At 34.1% G+C, this 15,194-nt stretch overlaps 1 protein-coding gene across 3 annotated transcripts in view; it reads left to right on the forward strand.

Annotated features, from left to right (window-relative positions):
• Positions 1-15,194, forward strand: part of IFT74 (intraflagellar transport 74) — a 44,573-nt gene that overhangs the window by 19,187 nt on the left and 10,192 nt on the right. For 2 of the 3 annotated variants that reach the window (XM_054289849.1, XM_054289858.1), the window contains exons 13-19: positions 351-430; positions 3,176-3,229; positions 5,659-5,756; positions 7,336-7,462; positions 11,267-11,430; positions 12,021-12,146; positions 14,536-14,596. In XM_054289849.1, the coding sequence (XP_054145824.1) occupies positions 351-430; positions 3,176-3,229; positions 5,659-5,756; positions 7,336-7,462; positions 11,267-11,430; positions 12,021-12,146; positions 14,536-14,596 (710 nt within the window). Of the gene's footprint in view, positions 1-350; positions 431-3,175; positions 3,230-5,658; positions 5,757-7,335; positions 7,463-11,266; positions 11,431-12,020; positions 12,147-14,535; positions 14,616-15,194 lie in introns of all 3 variants that reach the window. The other variant, XM_054289867.1, reaches the window with a different exon arrangement.

Raw genomic sequence — 15,194 nt, forward strand, 5'->3', positions numbered from 1 at the left:
TTGCTGTTTAACAGTTATATTGTACTTCTTTGGAGGTACAACAATTATGTTGTACTTCTAAGAATAGCAACCAGCAGAGGGACTAGTTGAGTAAGTTAAGAATTACTGATGACTCAACAAAAATTGTTTTTTTAATAAAGAGGAGCTACAGAACTTCTATTTAATAAACAGAGAACTAAGTGACAGATGATTTACATATACTTTTTATAATAACAAGAATCCTGTTATTCTTTCGGGTTTGATTGAATCTATAGTTTCTATTTTTATTATTGACTTTTCAGTTTTGTCTAAAATAAAGTAAGTCTCTTACAACACAGTTTTAACCTTGACTTTCATTATCTATTTGTTAGGTTGGCAGAAGTAAAAGAAAAAATAGATTATTTTAAAAAGGTCATTCAACGACTTGATACAGATCTGGAGAACCATCAAGGTAATACGATTAGAGTTGTAGCAGACTATGCAGAGCTGCATCTGATTGTTCCATAACGAACTGTTATACCTAGGAGTTGCTTAAAATTTTGAGGCTTATGCAGTAAGTGAAAACTCATCAGCATGAGAAGTTCTGTGCCTACAGGTACAGCCTTTTCTTTTCAGACATAACAAATAGGACAGCTGTCTGGTTTTCTGTTTTATTTTATTTTTAATATTTTTTGGGGAATAGAAGTTTAACTTACTGGAAGCACTGCAGAACAAACTCATATTTAGAAATGCTTTAATTAATTTTACCTTTTACATTATCTGTTAGACTGTCAGCAAATGTGGAATTGAGGATATTTAATAGCAATGTGTAAAGTAGACTGAGTTCAGTATTATTTTTATCTGTCTTTGAAACTTCTTGGGTTGATCTTGGCAAGAAGAGTTTGTAAGCTGCTTGGTAATGGCCTTAGCTTACACTGACTTCCAGCAAACACATGCTGCTGATGCTTAGGCTAGGTTAGTTTGGAATTTGTCCTAGCACTGGAATTTGTGGTTCTGTGGTTACTTTCTCTTCTGGAGGGAGTAACTTCAGTTTGAGCATGGGCCCTAAAAAAGCTGTAAAAGGTTATAGATAAAAGGAAGATCCATACAAAGGAAAACCTTCTTCTTTTGATTGTAAGAAATCTTGTTCAGATAGGAATTAGATAAATATATGCCTGCATTCTGAAAGTCTACAAATTTTTTAACTTCTGTACGATTGAGGAATTATGTTCTTCTTACTTTATGCCTTTTCTTGTGCAATCAACGTAAAATCTAGCTGTAAGTTTATTCCAGTTGAATAAATATCTAAAAATCTGCCTCTAAGCAAATGTTTCAGACATCTGTTTATCATCTGTTGCATGACAAAATATTTCATATTTCTACAGATACTTCATATTTTTGGAAATAATTCATTAAGACTGCTTTATTAGCTTTGTGTTTCCAGATAATATCATTGCAAACTTTATTGTTCTTCAGTTTTTCCTTTTTGTTTGGCTTGCAACTATTTTTTTATTTTAACTTTGGAGAAATACAGAAGGTAAGAAGTGAGTTGCTTTTCACATTTTATAGTTTAGTGCACACACAGAGTCATTCGTTGCTTGACTGTCTCTTGTTTTAGAAAAATAAATTTGTTGAAGAAGAATTTGAAGCATATGTAGGAAAAAGCACATGTTCTTTGTCAGCATATCAGAACCAGTCAGAATATTCAGAATCAAGTTACTTAGAGGTATAATACAGAGGGAATTATACCTCTTTGTGTTACACAGAGGGACAAAAGATACTCTTAAAGAGTAGCTTTAAGCCACAGAAATGTAAACTGCCAGTGCTGCCTTCCCTAGTGAATGGAGAGAAGATCACAGAGGGCCATTCATACTTCTGCTCTAAATCAGTGTCTTGGTGTGTCCTTGAAATTCCTGTGCTCTCTCCCTCCCCAGTGACTTTACTTCTGGATCAGTATTTAAACATTATTACATAGCATTCCCAAATTCAGCTCCAAAGTTTTTTATGTAAATATCAGGTGAAATAGCCAGTAAAAAAACCCCAGACATTTTAACAAAGGGTTATTTAATATTTTAGGATAAGTATTTCAGTGTTAGAAATATTTCTGAGCCGGAAAAAGACTAAACATATGATGCTGGAATAACTATTTTTAGGTTTTACTGGAAAAAATCTATATAAGTAAATAATTCACCCACATATTACTTGGCCTGTATACTAGCAGTAAACTTTTAATGAGTAGTCAAAGTCAGCATTAACTCATAATGCAACAGACTTAACCCTTCATACATTGAAGATGAGGTTAAGACAGTTGTGTATTAGTGGTGTATTTGAAAGAAAACTTACTGAAAAGACATCTCAAAATTGTGGACTTCAAATATTTTTTCTATAAACACTTGACAGATTATGTAACTCTGTTTCATGCCTCACCATTACTGGAATTCTTAAGAGTAGAGCAGGCTAAGTCATTAACTCAATTAAAAATGTAGACGTTTGAAACTTAAAATTATTTCTAGGAAATTAGTTGTCTCATCTTCTTGTGACAGATATATCAGGTGTCCCACTTTACTAATACTTACAAATTATGAGTTAATTATAATGAGTAGTTGAATTTATAAATAGGATGTCTATGAATGTTATTCCTTACTTCTAATACCAGTATATTGAAGGTGTATGGAAATGTTTCCAACTTAATTGTAGAAAGCTTTCTGTGCATTTTGTTTTCCTAGACCATTGCTCATACAGTTCTCCTGTTTATTTCCTTGAGATTATCACTTGCAAGCTGCATATCCTTATGAAAGGTGAAAGTGTAGTTGAAGTGGCTCATGCATTAAACAGGGCTGCAGAAACTGTTAACTAATCTTGGTGCCCAAATACAAAGAAGCATTTGTTCTCCATTATTGAAATTCACTTAACTTCAGAAACCCCTTTGAATTTCCTTTGCCCAAACCAAGTATTTATCTCCCTCCTATCTATCAGAAGTTGTAACCTTGAAAGGTTGTCAAAATTGCATTGAAGCTGATTCATTACGGTATCTTCTTTTTTAATATAAAAATATATATAATATAGTTAGTTGAACTGACTACATTAAATGAAATAGGATGAATCCTGTGGTTCCTAGGCATGTAGGAATTTTATTTTTGTGACAGACATTTTACCTTCATGAAGGAATCCAGACCTGAGACAATATGAAGTTAAATCAATGGTACTTGTCTTGTAGGGGAAGAAAATTGGAAATACAAGGAGTTGAAGAAGAGGGAAGAGAGCATGGACAGTAAGTTGTCTAAAATTATTTACCTAATATTGTGTATGTGTAGATATATATATATATATATATATATAAAATTAAGCCTAATTTCACTAAATTAGAGGTTTTGTTTTACTGTTAAAAAAGTTAATTTATATCTGCAAAGAACTGGTGTGCTGATCTTTGCATGAAGTTCTGCAGTCTTGTTCTGCAGACAAGATAGTTGATACCTTACATGACAGTCACAAATATTCAGAGCATCTTTCAAGACTTTTTATCAACCATTAAATGTCTTAGAAACACAACTTTATTTTATGAAAGCAAAGTTGGAATTAATGGATTGAGTGATTAAAGCAGAACTTCAGCATGGAAGACTGTAGATAAAATGTAATTCTATAAAATTAGAACTTCTCATATCCATTTACTCAAGATGAATGTTTCTACAGCTTTGTTACATGTCATAAAGTTTTAATATTGTAGAGACTTCAGTAGCAACTAACAGAGGATGAAAACAACTGACTTTAAGTATACCTTATTCCTTTCATACTGTAGGAGACAGCTTACCAAAAAAGTTGGTCTGTTACTCAGCAAAAGGGATAACAGTCAGTAAACACGCCATGGAGGTTCAAGGGATATAATACCTGCTTTTAAGTGTTCTCCAAAAATGTTCTATATAACTTATGGCTATCATGATACTGAGAAAAAGGTCTCAGCTGATAATAAAAGAAGATTAATAAAAAAACACAGCAAGTTTCTGTGTTTTCAAATTGCCAGGTTTCCTGAGAAGCAGAGACAAAAGCTCACTTGATCTGGATTTTCCATATTAATGCAGATGGAGTCTGCAGGGCTTGACTTTTTGGGTTTTGTTTCTGCTTCTACCCTTCATTAAAGGTTATTGCTAAAGTTCTAGACCAGTTAGTGATTTGGGGGACCTGAGACCTGAGAGATTTGAGGGAACATGCCAGGAGTCTTAAGGATGGGGAAAGAGGAAATATGGTGGCTATGTAGAAAAAGAGGGGACAGGGAAATACAGGCCAGTCAGATTAGTATCAATTCCCAGAAATAATTTGGGAAAACTATGCAAGCTAACAATATGTAAATGTTACAGGAATGGGAATATGAATAACACTAGTATTGATTTGTCAAGTACAAACAACTTTTTTTCCTTTTTTTTGTGTCAGAAAAATACTACAGGAAAAGGAAGGTGTAGCAGATTATGTGTACTTTACCTTCAATATAACTTCTGCTGCCTTGTGGTCTTTTTAGATTCAAGCTAGGCAAACATTGTCCATTATTAATCTATATTGTGCATTAAGTTAAAAAAATCATTAATTTTGAAAGATTCGGTGGCAAAATTAAAGGATGTACTGCGTGGTGTTTTGCAGTGTGTTGGATTGTCAGTGTGTTCAGGTTAGTCAGTATTTTCTTAATCAGTTGGATATTGGGAGAGAGTATCTGACAGAAGAGTTACAAAAAATGGTCCATCAGAAAAGCTGAAATCATGTTGGAGGACGTAGTTAGAATTTAGTATACATGTGTTATGTTAGAAATCAATTACAAAAAGTTTGGAAACGACTTAGTGTAAGTTTCTACACTTGGATGGAGTAATCAACAGTGAAAATGCAGAGCAGGAAGCGATTCATTAGGTACAGCTCTGTGGTATGGCTCAGAGAGTGAAAGACAAAGTGAACATGGCTGAGCAGTATCAAACTAACAAGGAAAATACCACAACAGTAGGTGTACATTGGAGTGTAATTTTTTTTGACATCTGAAGTATTTTTTTCCCTGTGCATCAAATTCTTCAGATGGGAGTTCTGCTCATAAAGAAGGGGGCTGTCAGTCCTTAAGAAAGCTGATGGGACTATGCAGAAAGCATGACCTGCAAGGAGATATAAAAAGAATTTGTCTTTTATTTTAGAAAATTTATGACAGTTGTCAAATGTGTAAAAAGGCTGTTTCAAGTAATAATGGAATAATTTATTTCTACATATACATGGAGGATAGAAAAGGAGTAACTTACCACTAGGTGCAGAAAGATTTCAGTTTGGATATTAGTAAAAACTTCCTACCAATCAAACTTACCAAGCATTGAAATAGATTATCCAGGAGAACTGTAGAGTATGTATTAGGAGCTCTGTTTGTGAAGAATATAGACAAACATCTGAATTACAGACATAGATCTGGCTTTGTCTTGGAGCAAGTGAATTAATTTGATGAGCTCTTGCACTTTCTTGCATTCAAGAGTTTTTATGAATCTGTGAAATACACAGCATTCAAATGAAACAAGGTCAGTAAGATGACAAGTTTCAAGGTCTCTACCACCTGGCTTTTAAATAAACAATTACAGTAACCTATCACAAACTGTACTGCTTCCAATATAATACAGAGTTTTGACTGGAAACAACATTGCAGCCATAAAAGTAAGAGCCTTCTTTTTTATGTTTGTTAATCCCTAGATTTTCTAGCGACTTTTGAAGATGTGAAGAATCAGGAATTGGAAAGAAAGGCCCAAATAGAAGCCAACATTGTTGCACTCCTGGAGCACTCGAGCAGGGTAAGCATGTAGCATTTTCATCCTCCTTTGGCAAGCTAGGACTTCAGACGCACAAAACAGGAGAGTGGCTGGATAAAGAAGGATGGTGGATTTTATATATTTATATTTATCTACATAATTATCTCTTAAAATTAACATTAAACATGTTAAACTACAGCTGATTAAACATTAAACAGCTGTAGTTAAAAAAAGGATTTGTTTAATTTCTCTCTTTTTCTAGGGGAAGGGTTTTGCACAGTGTGTGATATTGTAACCAGAACACAAGAATATTTTCATAATTTCTATAACTCTGCATCTCTGCTATAACTAACATTAATAATGATAAACATTTCCAAATACTGCAAATAAAACTACTGCAATATTTTGTTTATCCACAGTTTGCAAAACTCAGTTCATGGGTATTCTGTCACTAGTTTTACTGAACTAAAAATATTTCAGTTGTCCCTCTACTTGTCGGATTTTCGGCTGTTTAGATGGTCTGGGAAGGCCCGAGGTGGCCTTGGGCCACCCGCGCTCCAAAGGACGAGAAGGGACTTCAGGTCTTTTCTCGGTCTCAGTGTTTATTAAATGCTTATCTAAAAGATTTTCTCTGGGCCTGACAGAGTTCTGCTCAGCAGTCAGCCATGGGCACACACTGAGAGCCCCTGGGGCGGCCACCTATCTTTATACTCGGAGTTACGTATACAATATTTATCATTTTTCTCCAATACCTTTCACCCTTATTAACCAGTACACTTTTAGTAAGGTCTAATCCCAAAGTGCCAACATCACCACAGAAGATGGAGGCCAAGAAGAAGAAGAAGGAGAAGGGCACGCCCCAATTCCTCCATCTTACTTCTCTAGACCCCCCTGTACAGAAATCTTAAACCCTGTATCTCACACTCCAATTAACTTATCCCTTCACCATTCACCCCAGTGAAATCCTCCTATCCTCATACTGATGTCATCTCCCATGTGGGATCAAAGTCCAGCCACCAGACATTTCTGGCAACATTCCAGGACTCCCGAGCCCCCCAGGGGTGGTCTTGGTCACCCTGCACCCCAGTTCTGAGAGGCTGAGATCCCACATCTACTAAAAGTATGTCTGAACTACCCTGATGCATAATATTTAATGTAAATATTATAAATTAATAATGTAGCAGTTCAGAAACTGTTCCCATTTCCAGTCTGCCATTTTTCTCACTTTCAAGACTTGTATTCTTTTTAATGTTTTTGGCTCCCATGGATTTTTTATGTTATAGAAAACTTTCAGCTGAGTAATATTTTGATTCTATGATTATTTTAATTGTCTCGTACCCTTTTCAATATAGTATACCATAAGGTATATTTTAGATGCTGTCACTTACTTTACAACAGACCTATATGACAACACAGTTTATATTTGCTGCATATTTATTTCATCTGTACTGGCCTGTCAATACATCTTTTATCAGAAGTTGGCAGAATGCAAATCATTCACATTTAAATCACCCAAATAACAGACAGTGTTATAGGACAGAAGAGTTTCTTACTTATCCAGTTACCAGTTGTTGTTTCAAAAATACAGCATGTTCATATCATTGTTGTTGGTAACACACAGAATCTGAATCATATGAAACAAATTTCATCTGTTACCAATCAAGAGCTGAAGATTATGCAGGAAGACCTCACTTTCAAATCAAATGAAATGCAGAAATCACAGAGCACTGCTAAGAATCTGATTACAGGTGAGATCAGCAAATTTTCTAATTAATTCCTTAAAATAATAAAGACTACCTGCATTGTTTCACTGATATCATGTAGAAGATTTCTGAATATTAGATATCAAGTCATCTCCAAATATTAAAATACAGTGATAAGTTCACAAATTGAAATGCTTCTGGGTAACAAGCTATTTATTTTCATCAGTTTATTTCTATTTGTTTTATTTATTTATTTATATCTATTATCTATTAGATATTGTATGCTATGTATTTATAATAGGTATGTATACTTATTTATATTTACCTTACTATTATCACTGAATTATCATCTTCCTTGCCAGATATATGTTTAACACGTGTATTTCAATACAGGGGTTGAATTGAGCTAGAATTTTATTTTACTAATACTTGCCTCAAAACAAGATCTTCCATGATCTTGATAGAGTGTTTAATAAATGGAAACAGAGTCTTGCATGTTTATCTAACCATGAATTTTTTGTAAATGTAGTTCTTAGTATCACTTACTTATGGTTTATGCTTTTCCAAATGGATATATATCACAGGCAATTAACTGACAACAGTGAATAGCTCTCAAATCCCAAGGCTTCAGTTCTGCAGAGTGAATATTCATTTTGACTTTATTTTCTAAACACTCAAATACTTATTAGCATCTTGAGGATGTTCTCTGTAATTTCAAAAAGCAGACAGTAGTTTAATTTCATTCCTGTAAGAAGTATCTCTTTAGTTCATTATTTGCACTGTTTAATTCTGTGTCTTTGCCAATATCATTATTGGTTCAGCAAACCTTTCCTTGTCTGTTTTGCTGAAAGGAAGGGGCAGGAATTAAGACTGATAAATCATTTGCTTAGAAGGCTGTATTATGTTGTACTTCACAGTAATTTTCAAAATAGGAGCCAGTATTATGACTTCAGAGTAGTTACGAACAAATAATTTATTTGGCACAAAATTTTAGAGAAACTGATTTTCTGTTGTGTGATTTAACACTAGTGTTTGCTCATCTGCAAATACTCATTTTGCAGTTGTAGTGTAGTTTGAATTTTTGGGCCTTATATTTATAAAAGTGCAAATATGACTTTTTGTTCTTCCATATAAGCATCATTTATGACTATTTTCCAATATAAGGATGTTTTGGAAGCGTGTGGTACTACAGAGGCATTATTGAAAAAAAATTTTTTTTCTCTGTAAGGGAAGAGGAGGAAGTTACAGTACATAATTTTCAGCAGACAATTTAAGTTATTCCTAAGTAAATGTCTGACAGCTGGGATTCACAGATAGTTTAACAAACAAGATTCCTTCAGAAATACAGTGAATGCTCAATTTGCACAGTTGAAGTTCCTTCTAATCTTTGAATTATAGCACAGCCATCTTCAGAATTCTTTTGTTTTGATTAAAATCTGGATTTCCACACTTTCTTATCGTAACAAAGATATAAAAAGTCCACCAGCAGAATCCTTAAAAAAATAAAAAAGAAAAGGAAATCGTGAAGGGTAAACAAAAGTGCTGATGGCATAGTTTCCCAAAAACATTTCCCTGGGTCACTGTAATTTGTTCTGAGAATTTGCCACTGTGTACACACTGCATGCTAGATGCTGCAACTTCATGGCCTATCAGAAGGAACTAGTCTGCATCCTCTTCCTGTCTCTTCCCCTAGAGGAATTTTGAGGTTTTTTCAGTTTTGAGATTTTTTCATTGAGTCTGCTGCTGGATAAGGATAAAATTTTCCCCTTCCAGTTTTGTCCTTTTCCTCCAGAAAGTGTGAATGGATAGGAATATCCATTGCAGTCTCATCATACTTGTATTCGACAGAACAGTCCAAGAAATTTTTTTGCCTTTTTGGCATTTGGGTTGGCACTAGTCTTTACATGTGAAATAAATTCCAACTGGTCAACTATCTATAATTTTAAAATAACAAAATACAGATATTAGAACAGCTGTATAAAAAGTGAAAATGCTGTGATCAGACCTGGGTAAATACTCATGAACATCTCTAGTTGTTTTCTGTTATTTCTCTCCAATCTGAGTCTATTTTTTAATTTTATTTTTTACTGTTTCTGATCTAAAACTCTCATTTATTGATTTGTCTTTAAACCACAGTGCTCTAGGAACAAGAAAGGAAAGAGGTGATCTGTTCAGTTATGGTTTACAGTCTGTCACTGACCAATGCCAGAAACTTCATTGTGAAAGACTGAGCAGTTATAAAATATTGTAGATACACTAATGTGTTTTCTTAAGTCCTTTGCAGTGGAAAGCAGACTGTGAATTACATACATGTGAAGCAATCAAAAATATTATCATTTCAAATACTTCTTTTAATTTGCATAGGAATTGTTCATATTTATATAAATGCTCCTTGCACATAGAGGACACTTTCAATCTTACCTTATGGATAAGCCTTCCTCAGGATAATTGCAAATGGTACAGAAATCTTGGTGTGTCCTTTTTTTTTATTTTGAGGTTCCTAAAGAAATCATGAAAGTGCTCTGTAATGTGCCAGAAATGTTGATAAAAGTGAGTGTTTTACTATAAAATATAAGTATATGGCATAAATACAAAGCAGAGACATGAGTAGCAAAATCTTGCTCTGAATGTTTTGATCAGGTAAGATTTTCCCATGTAAGTCCACTGACAACTATACCCATAGTTTTTGGAAAGGTGAACCCTCCTTCTATCCCATGGACACACCTATTTTCTTCTGCCTTAAAGATTTATACTGCCTTGATTAAGTTGGGAGGAAATTTTCTCTCCTTTTTTCAGCAGATCAGCACAAATCTCAAGATGCAAACATATGCCAGAAAAGGTTTTTTGTGCAGTCTCTTTCCTCTCAATAGCCCATGTTGCCTGATACTTTGGAATGTAGGAAGAAAACTGCATTATCTCTGTTGTTCTTCTGAGTTAGACACAGATCTGAAACATAAGATGATATAGCTATGTGTTCAGAGTTCAGGAACGTGAATGAAATACAATGACAGGTCAGATCACAAAACCATCCAAACTAAGTCTAGCCAACATCTAGTCCTTCCTGACTCTGGGTAAGTAACTTAACCCAAGACTGAGTCAAAGTACTTTTATTACTTTATGTATATATAGTTTCTTCCCTCCCACGTGTCTGGACAGTTTCAGTCTTTACAGTCCTTTTTATGTCATAATCCACCCACAGTTCTAATTCTTTTAATTACATAAGTCTGCTATGTTTTTAATGGCATCTCAGAAGTAAATGCTATATATTGTAGCCTATGTTGATGCTGTAAGCTGTGACGCTTCTTTTTTGAAGAATATATGAAGGATATATGAAAATGTTTTCCTCTACAAAGCAAATGTTTACTGCAAGTTTCACTATTTGTTGTCCTAAAACCAAGTCTTATCCATATCCAAGCAGCACAAATAAAAAGAAGATGATGCTAAAAAATTCATAAAAATACTTCTTTGGTTGGTCTGTGTTCTGTCTGCACTTCTATTGCATTGCAATAAAGTTTTTGTAAGTTATCACCACTGCTTTAAGATTGTGGTGCTACAATTAATTGCATGGTGCTATAAACATTACAAATAGAAACACTGTGATACATATCATCATATTTTCATTACACTTCACTTATGGATTATCATACAGTAATTGTAGTGTGTGAGTCTGACTTGTGGCATGGTGGTGAAGATCAAATTTTTTGTTTCCTTCACATTAATAACTCCCAAAAATACAAAAAATCAGAAGTGTTTATATTGGTTAAATATAGCATAAATGTTTATGTAATGGGCTGTGTATTTTGAAACAAAAAGTACTGTTAATTAGAGATTGTGTTTCTGGTGATCTAGAGAGTCAAAAACTGCAGCTGGACCTACAGAAGATGGAACTGTTGGAGGGCAAGATGGTTGGTGAACTAGCTTCTCTTAAGGACAAAATTGAACAGACAAAAGCAGAGTTGGAGATCTACAATAATTTGCCAGCTCTGAAAGCATCAGGAGAAGAAAAGAAAAAGGTAATGAAAGGGATGAAACAAAGTGTGTGCTTTTGAACAGTTAGTGGAGGGGAATCCAGTTTTGTGACTGGCAGTCCTTCTGACAGCTGAAAAACAGGATTGCACATCAGTGCAAATTAATCCAAATACTATTTTGCTTATATGTGTGACTTGTTAACTGGGTACATGTAGCAGGTATTCAGCTGTGTATCTTTTAATAACTGCCTTCCACAAAATCTCCCCATTCTATTTTAGTGATTCAGCTAAACTCTTATGCAATTTATGACTGCCCATAGCTTTGAATTTAGCAATCTAACACAGAACACAAGCAAAAGAGAATTTCCTACAAATTCTTAATAACAGCATTCCCACTAGTGTTCATACAGTATTGTCTAAGCATACAGCTTGGTCATAATCATTGATTATTGTTTTTGGGATAGAGCATGCAGTGCTAGAGAAAAGCATATGAGTTCTTTACACATATGCATGTGATCTTGTTCTAAAAGGACAAAAAAGTAGCATCTTAAAAGGTAAATTGAAGTAATGTGCTTGAAGCCCACATAAATTAACTCATCCATTAATCAGTTTCTATTGGGTTTTTCCCTAACTAGAAACTCGAGGATGACAAAGAAAAATTAACAAAACGAAGTCGTACTTTTAAGAAAATAATGGAGCATTTGAATACAGAGTATGAGACACTAAAGAAGGAGCTGCAAGAAAATGAGACCCATTCTCAGGTATAGGTCAAGTTACATATTATTCCTTCAGTTGTTTGTTTCTTGGTTTTGGCTTTCTCATACACATGAAGCTTTGTACAGGCAGAATCTGTCTGTTCCTTCTCAGTGAGTTTTCTAAGTCATGTGTTGAAAGTGTGTAACTGTATTTGCTGTTTTCAAACAAAAGGTAATACTGTGCCAACAAATGGCTTGTAAACTTTGGATTATTAGCAGAAATCTTTCTGAGCTAAAAGTTATGTGAGTCCTTTGTTTAAGTGTTCGTGTTAATCTTGCTCAGAACTCTCTACCTTCTGCCCTTCCTTTGCTTAAGTAGTTTGAGGACGAACTTAGAAAGAAACTGCAGGGAAGAAAAAGGTCACTGCTAATTAGCTAAGATCTCTTTTGTTTTTAAAGTTGTGGTGATTTTTTTTTTTCCTTTAAATCTGTACTATTAATTCCATTTTCCTTTTTCCAATTCTGCTCCTTGCAGGCCACTGAAGTTTTAGGGTCTGTTCACATTTAAACAACTTTGGTATATATGTATATTTGTATTTCAAAAGTGAATCAGGAAAGACATTTAATGCTTCTTGATCGGCTTCTATTCTTTCATTATAAACACACATAAATTGCTGTCATTTTGGCAGCAGAACTTTACTGGTAAATACGTTTGAATGCACAGAAGAAAAATAGATAGCCTTAAAATAAGGTGGAAAGGGAAACTGATTTTTTAAATGCATTCCACTGGTTTTTTTTCATTTATGTTTTTGAGATATTTGTCCTTTAGAACTGTTATTTTTTGCTAATACAGTTAAAAGCTGAAGGTCATATTGCACATGTTTAAGTTGACTTTCTTTTGAAATTAATGTTGCGGAGCAGATGAGAAAATATAGCTCTGACTGAGACATATGTGTCCATTTGTAGCATAGGGTTATGATAATCATTCTAGGCTGATGATACAAATCCTCAAAGCTACATGCCAAAATGTGAAAGACTTCAGACACTGTGAATCTTTTTTGCCAAGATCAAATTCTAGGGTTTAGGTAAATTAGAAATGCATACTCAAACAGTGTTAAGTCACTTGCATAATAAGTCTAAGCATTTTATAAAAAATAGTAGTTGTATGCAATTTCTTCAGTTCATTAAGCTGTGGCAATTCTATTTTTATGTGGGTGAAAAGGATTTTTTCTTTACTTTTTACGCCCTGAGTGTAAAAAATGAGGGTGAATTAAGGTATGTCTTATAATAGCTGATTATTTGACATTTGTCAAGCATCTTGAAGTACAAATAGCGTTCATAAATGTGGAGGACTTGGGCAGTTTTGCAAGAGGTCAGCTGGTCTTCAAGCAGTTACTGTAAAAATACACTGAATCTTTTCTTTTCTCTGTGCAAGATAACATGTATTTCAGTTCCAGGCTCCTTTGCTGGCTGTGTTATGTGCAGCAATATGTCTACCAAAAGGACAATAATAATTCTAATGAGCCAGAAATACCTAATCTTGGAAACAAATTATTCCCTTGTTTCCTGCAAACTAGTACACTAAATAAACTGATTCTTACTGTTAAAGTTTGAATTACATAGAAACTATTTTCATTTCTTCCAGCTTAAGGAAAGCTTTAAACTAAAATACTGCAATATTTTCTTTATTTATTACCTCAGTTTCCACTTAAAGTTTAGTCTCAGAATGGTTTTTAGTTTTACTTTTAAAAATAACATCTTCATATCTTGAAATGCAGAACCTTGAACAGTAGCATCAGAAAAACAAATATAAAATTGTATTGTAAGGAAGCAGCCATCAATATAATGTCCACATTAGTTTCCTGTTGATGCTGAAAGTATTGAAGAAGTGCCAGCGCTGAACCCACACTCCTACAATCTTCTCGCTGCAGCTCTGTTCTTATCACAACTTCTGGCATCAGACAGGAAACTTAACTATGGAAGTGAGGAAGTTTCTTCTGTGTAGTGCAAAGTCCAAGACAGTGTCAGGAAATATTGTATCTCTGGTGATTTTAGATTTTACTGATTCTAAGAAGAGATCCATCTAAATGATATGGAGCATAATTAGAATTAGTATCTCCCTGAATTGTTCACCTTTTTACTTCTGACTTGCCTGGTAACTTTTTTATATGACAAATCTTGAATTCTCATCTGATTTTTTCATCTGTTGCTGCAGTTGCATACAGTGTTTTTATGCAGATGAATTATGGAGTACTAAATTATATATGCAGGCTAATCAGCAGCAGCTTTAAAAGCATTTTGCCATTGTTTCTCATTTCTGTGGTTTTTATGTGAAATAACTTTGATCTTATCAGTTGATAGAGTACAAGGTACTGATACAAAATTATTTATGTAAATATATGTGTAATTATTACTATTTTAATTTTTGGCTCCTTTTGTGGTTTTGTGTTTTCAGCTTACAAATTTGGAGAGGAAGTGGCAGCACCATGAGCAAAATAACTTTATGATGAAGGAGTGTATCCTTTTCTTTAAGAAGTAAGAGTCAAATTCATACACTGTATTAATTGAGGAAGTAGTCTGTTTCCTCCAGCAGAGCAAGACAGGACGAAATGGGCTGCAAAAGACAGGGGAGAAGGGGAAAGGCAATTCTTTGCAAATATCTGCTTAGCTGATATATATAGCGAAACTTGCATGTGCTGTCTGAAAGAGTTTTACAGAGTCCTAAAACATAAGCTTTGCATTGCAGTCTGGAATTTTTCCTTCTTTCTCAGATTTTCTGCAAGATTACATATAAAGTTTATCTTCACATCTCTTCAGTCTTAACTGATATTAATCTGCCAGTGTAACATTGCTTGAAAACATGCTGAGGTGGGGGAACTGTCTTGTAGCTCTCTATGGAATTCAGATTAACAACTTGCATTTCAGTAATCATGTCAGCAAAATCATTACTTGCTGATTTGCAACTGGCTTTCATAAGATAGTTTTTGAAATTAGGAAAAGCACTGAAATTTGTTTTAATTAAACAAATGATGGTTCTTCACATCAGTACTATTTTTCTGTTTTTCTGCTTAGTTATTATAGAGATCTGAATAGGGCCAAGCTGTGCTTTTATTT

The sequence above is a fragment of the Melozone crissalis genome, unplaced genomic scaffold (assembly GCF_028551555.1).
Source record: "Melozone crissalis strain CALT ecotype California unplaced genomic scaffold, PUWL_Pcris_2 ptg000005l_1, whole genome shotgun sequence".
NCBI lineage: Eukaryota > Metazoa > Chordata > Aves > Passeriformes > Passerellidae > Melozone > Melozone crissalis.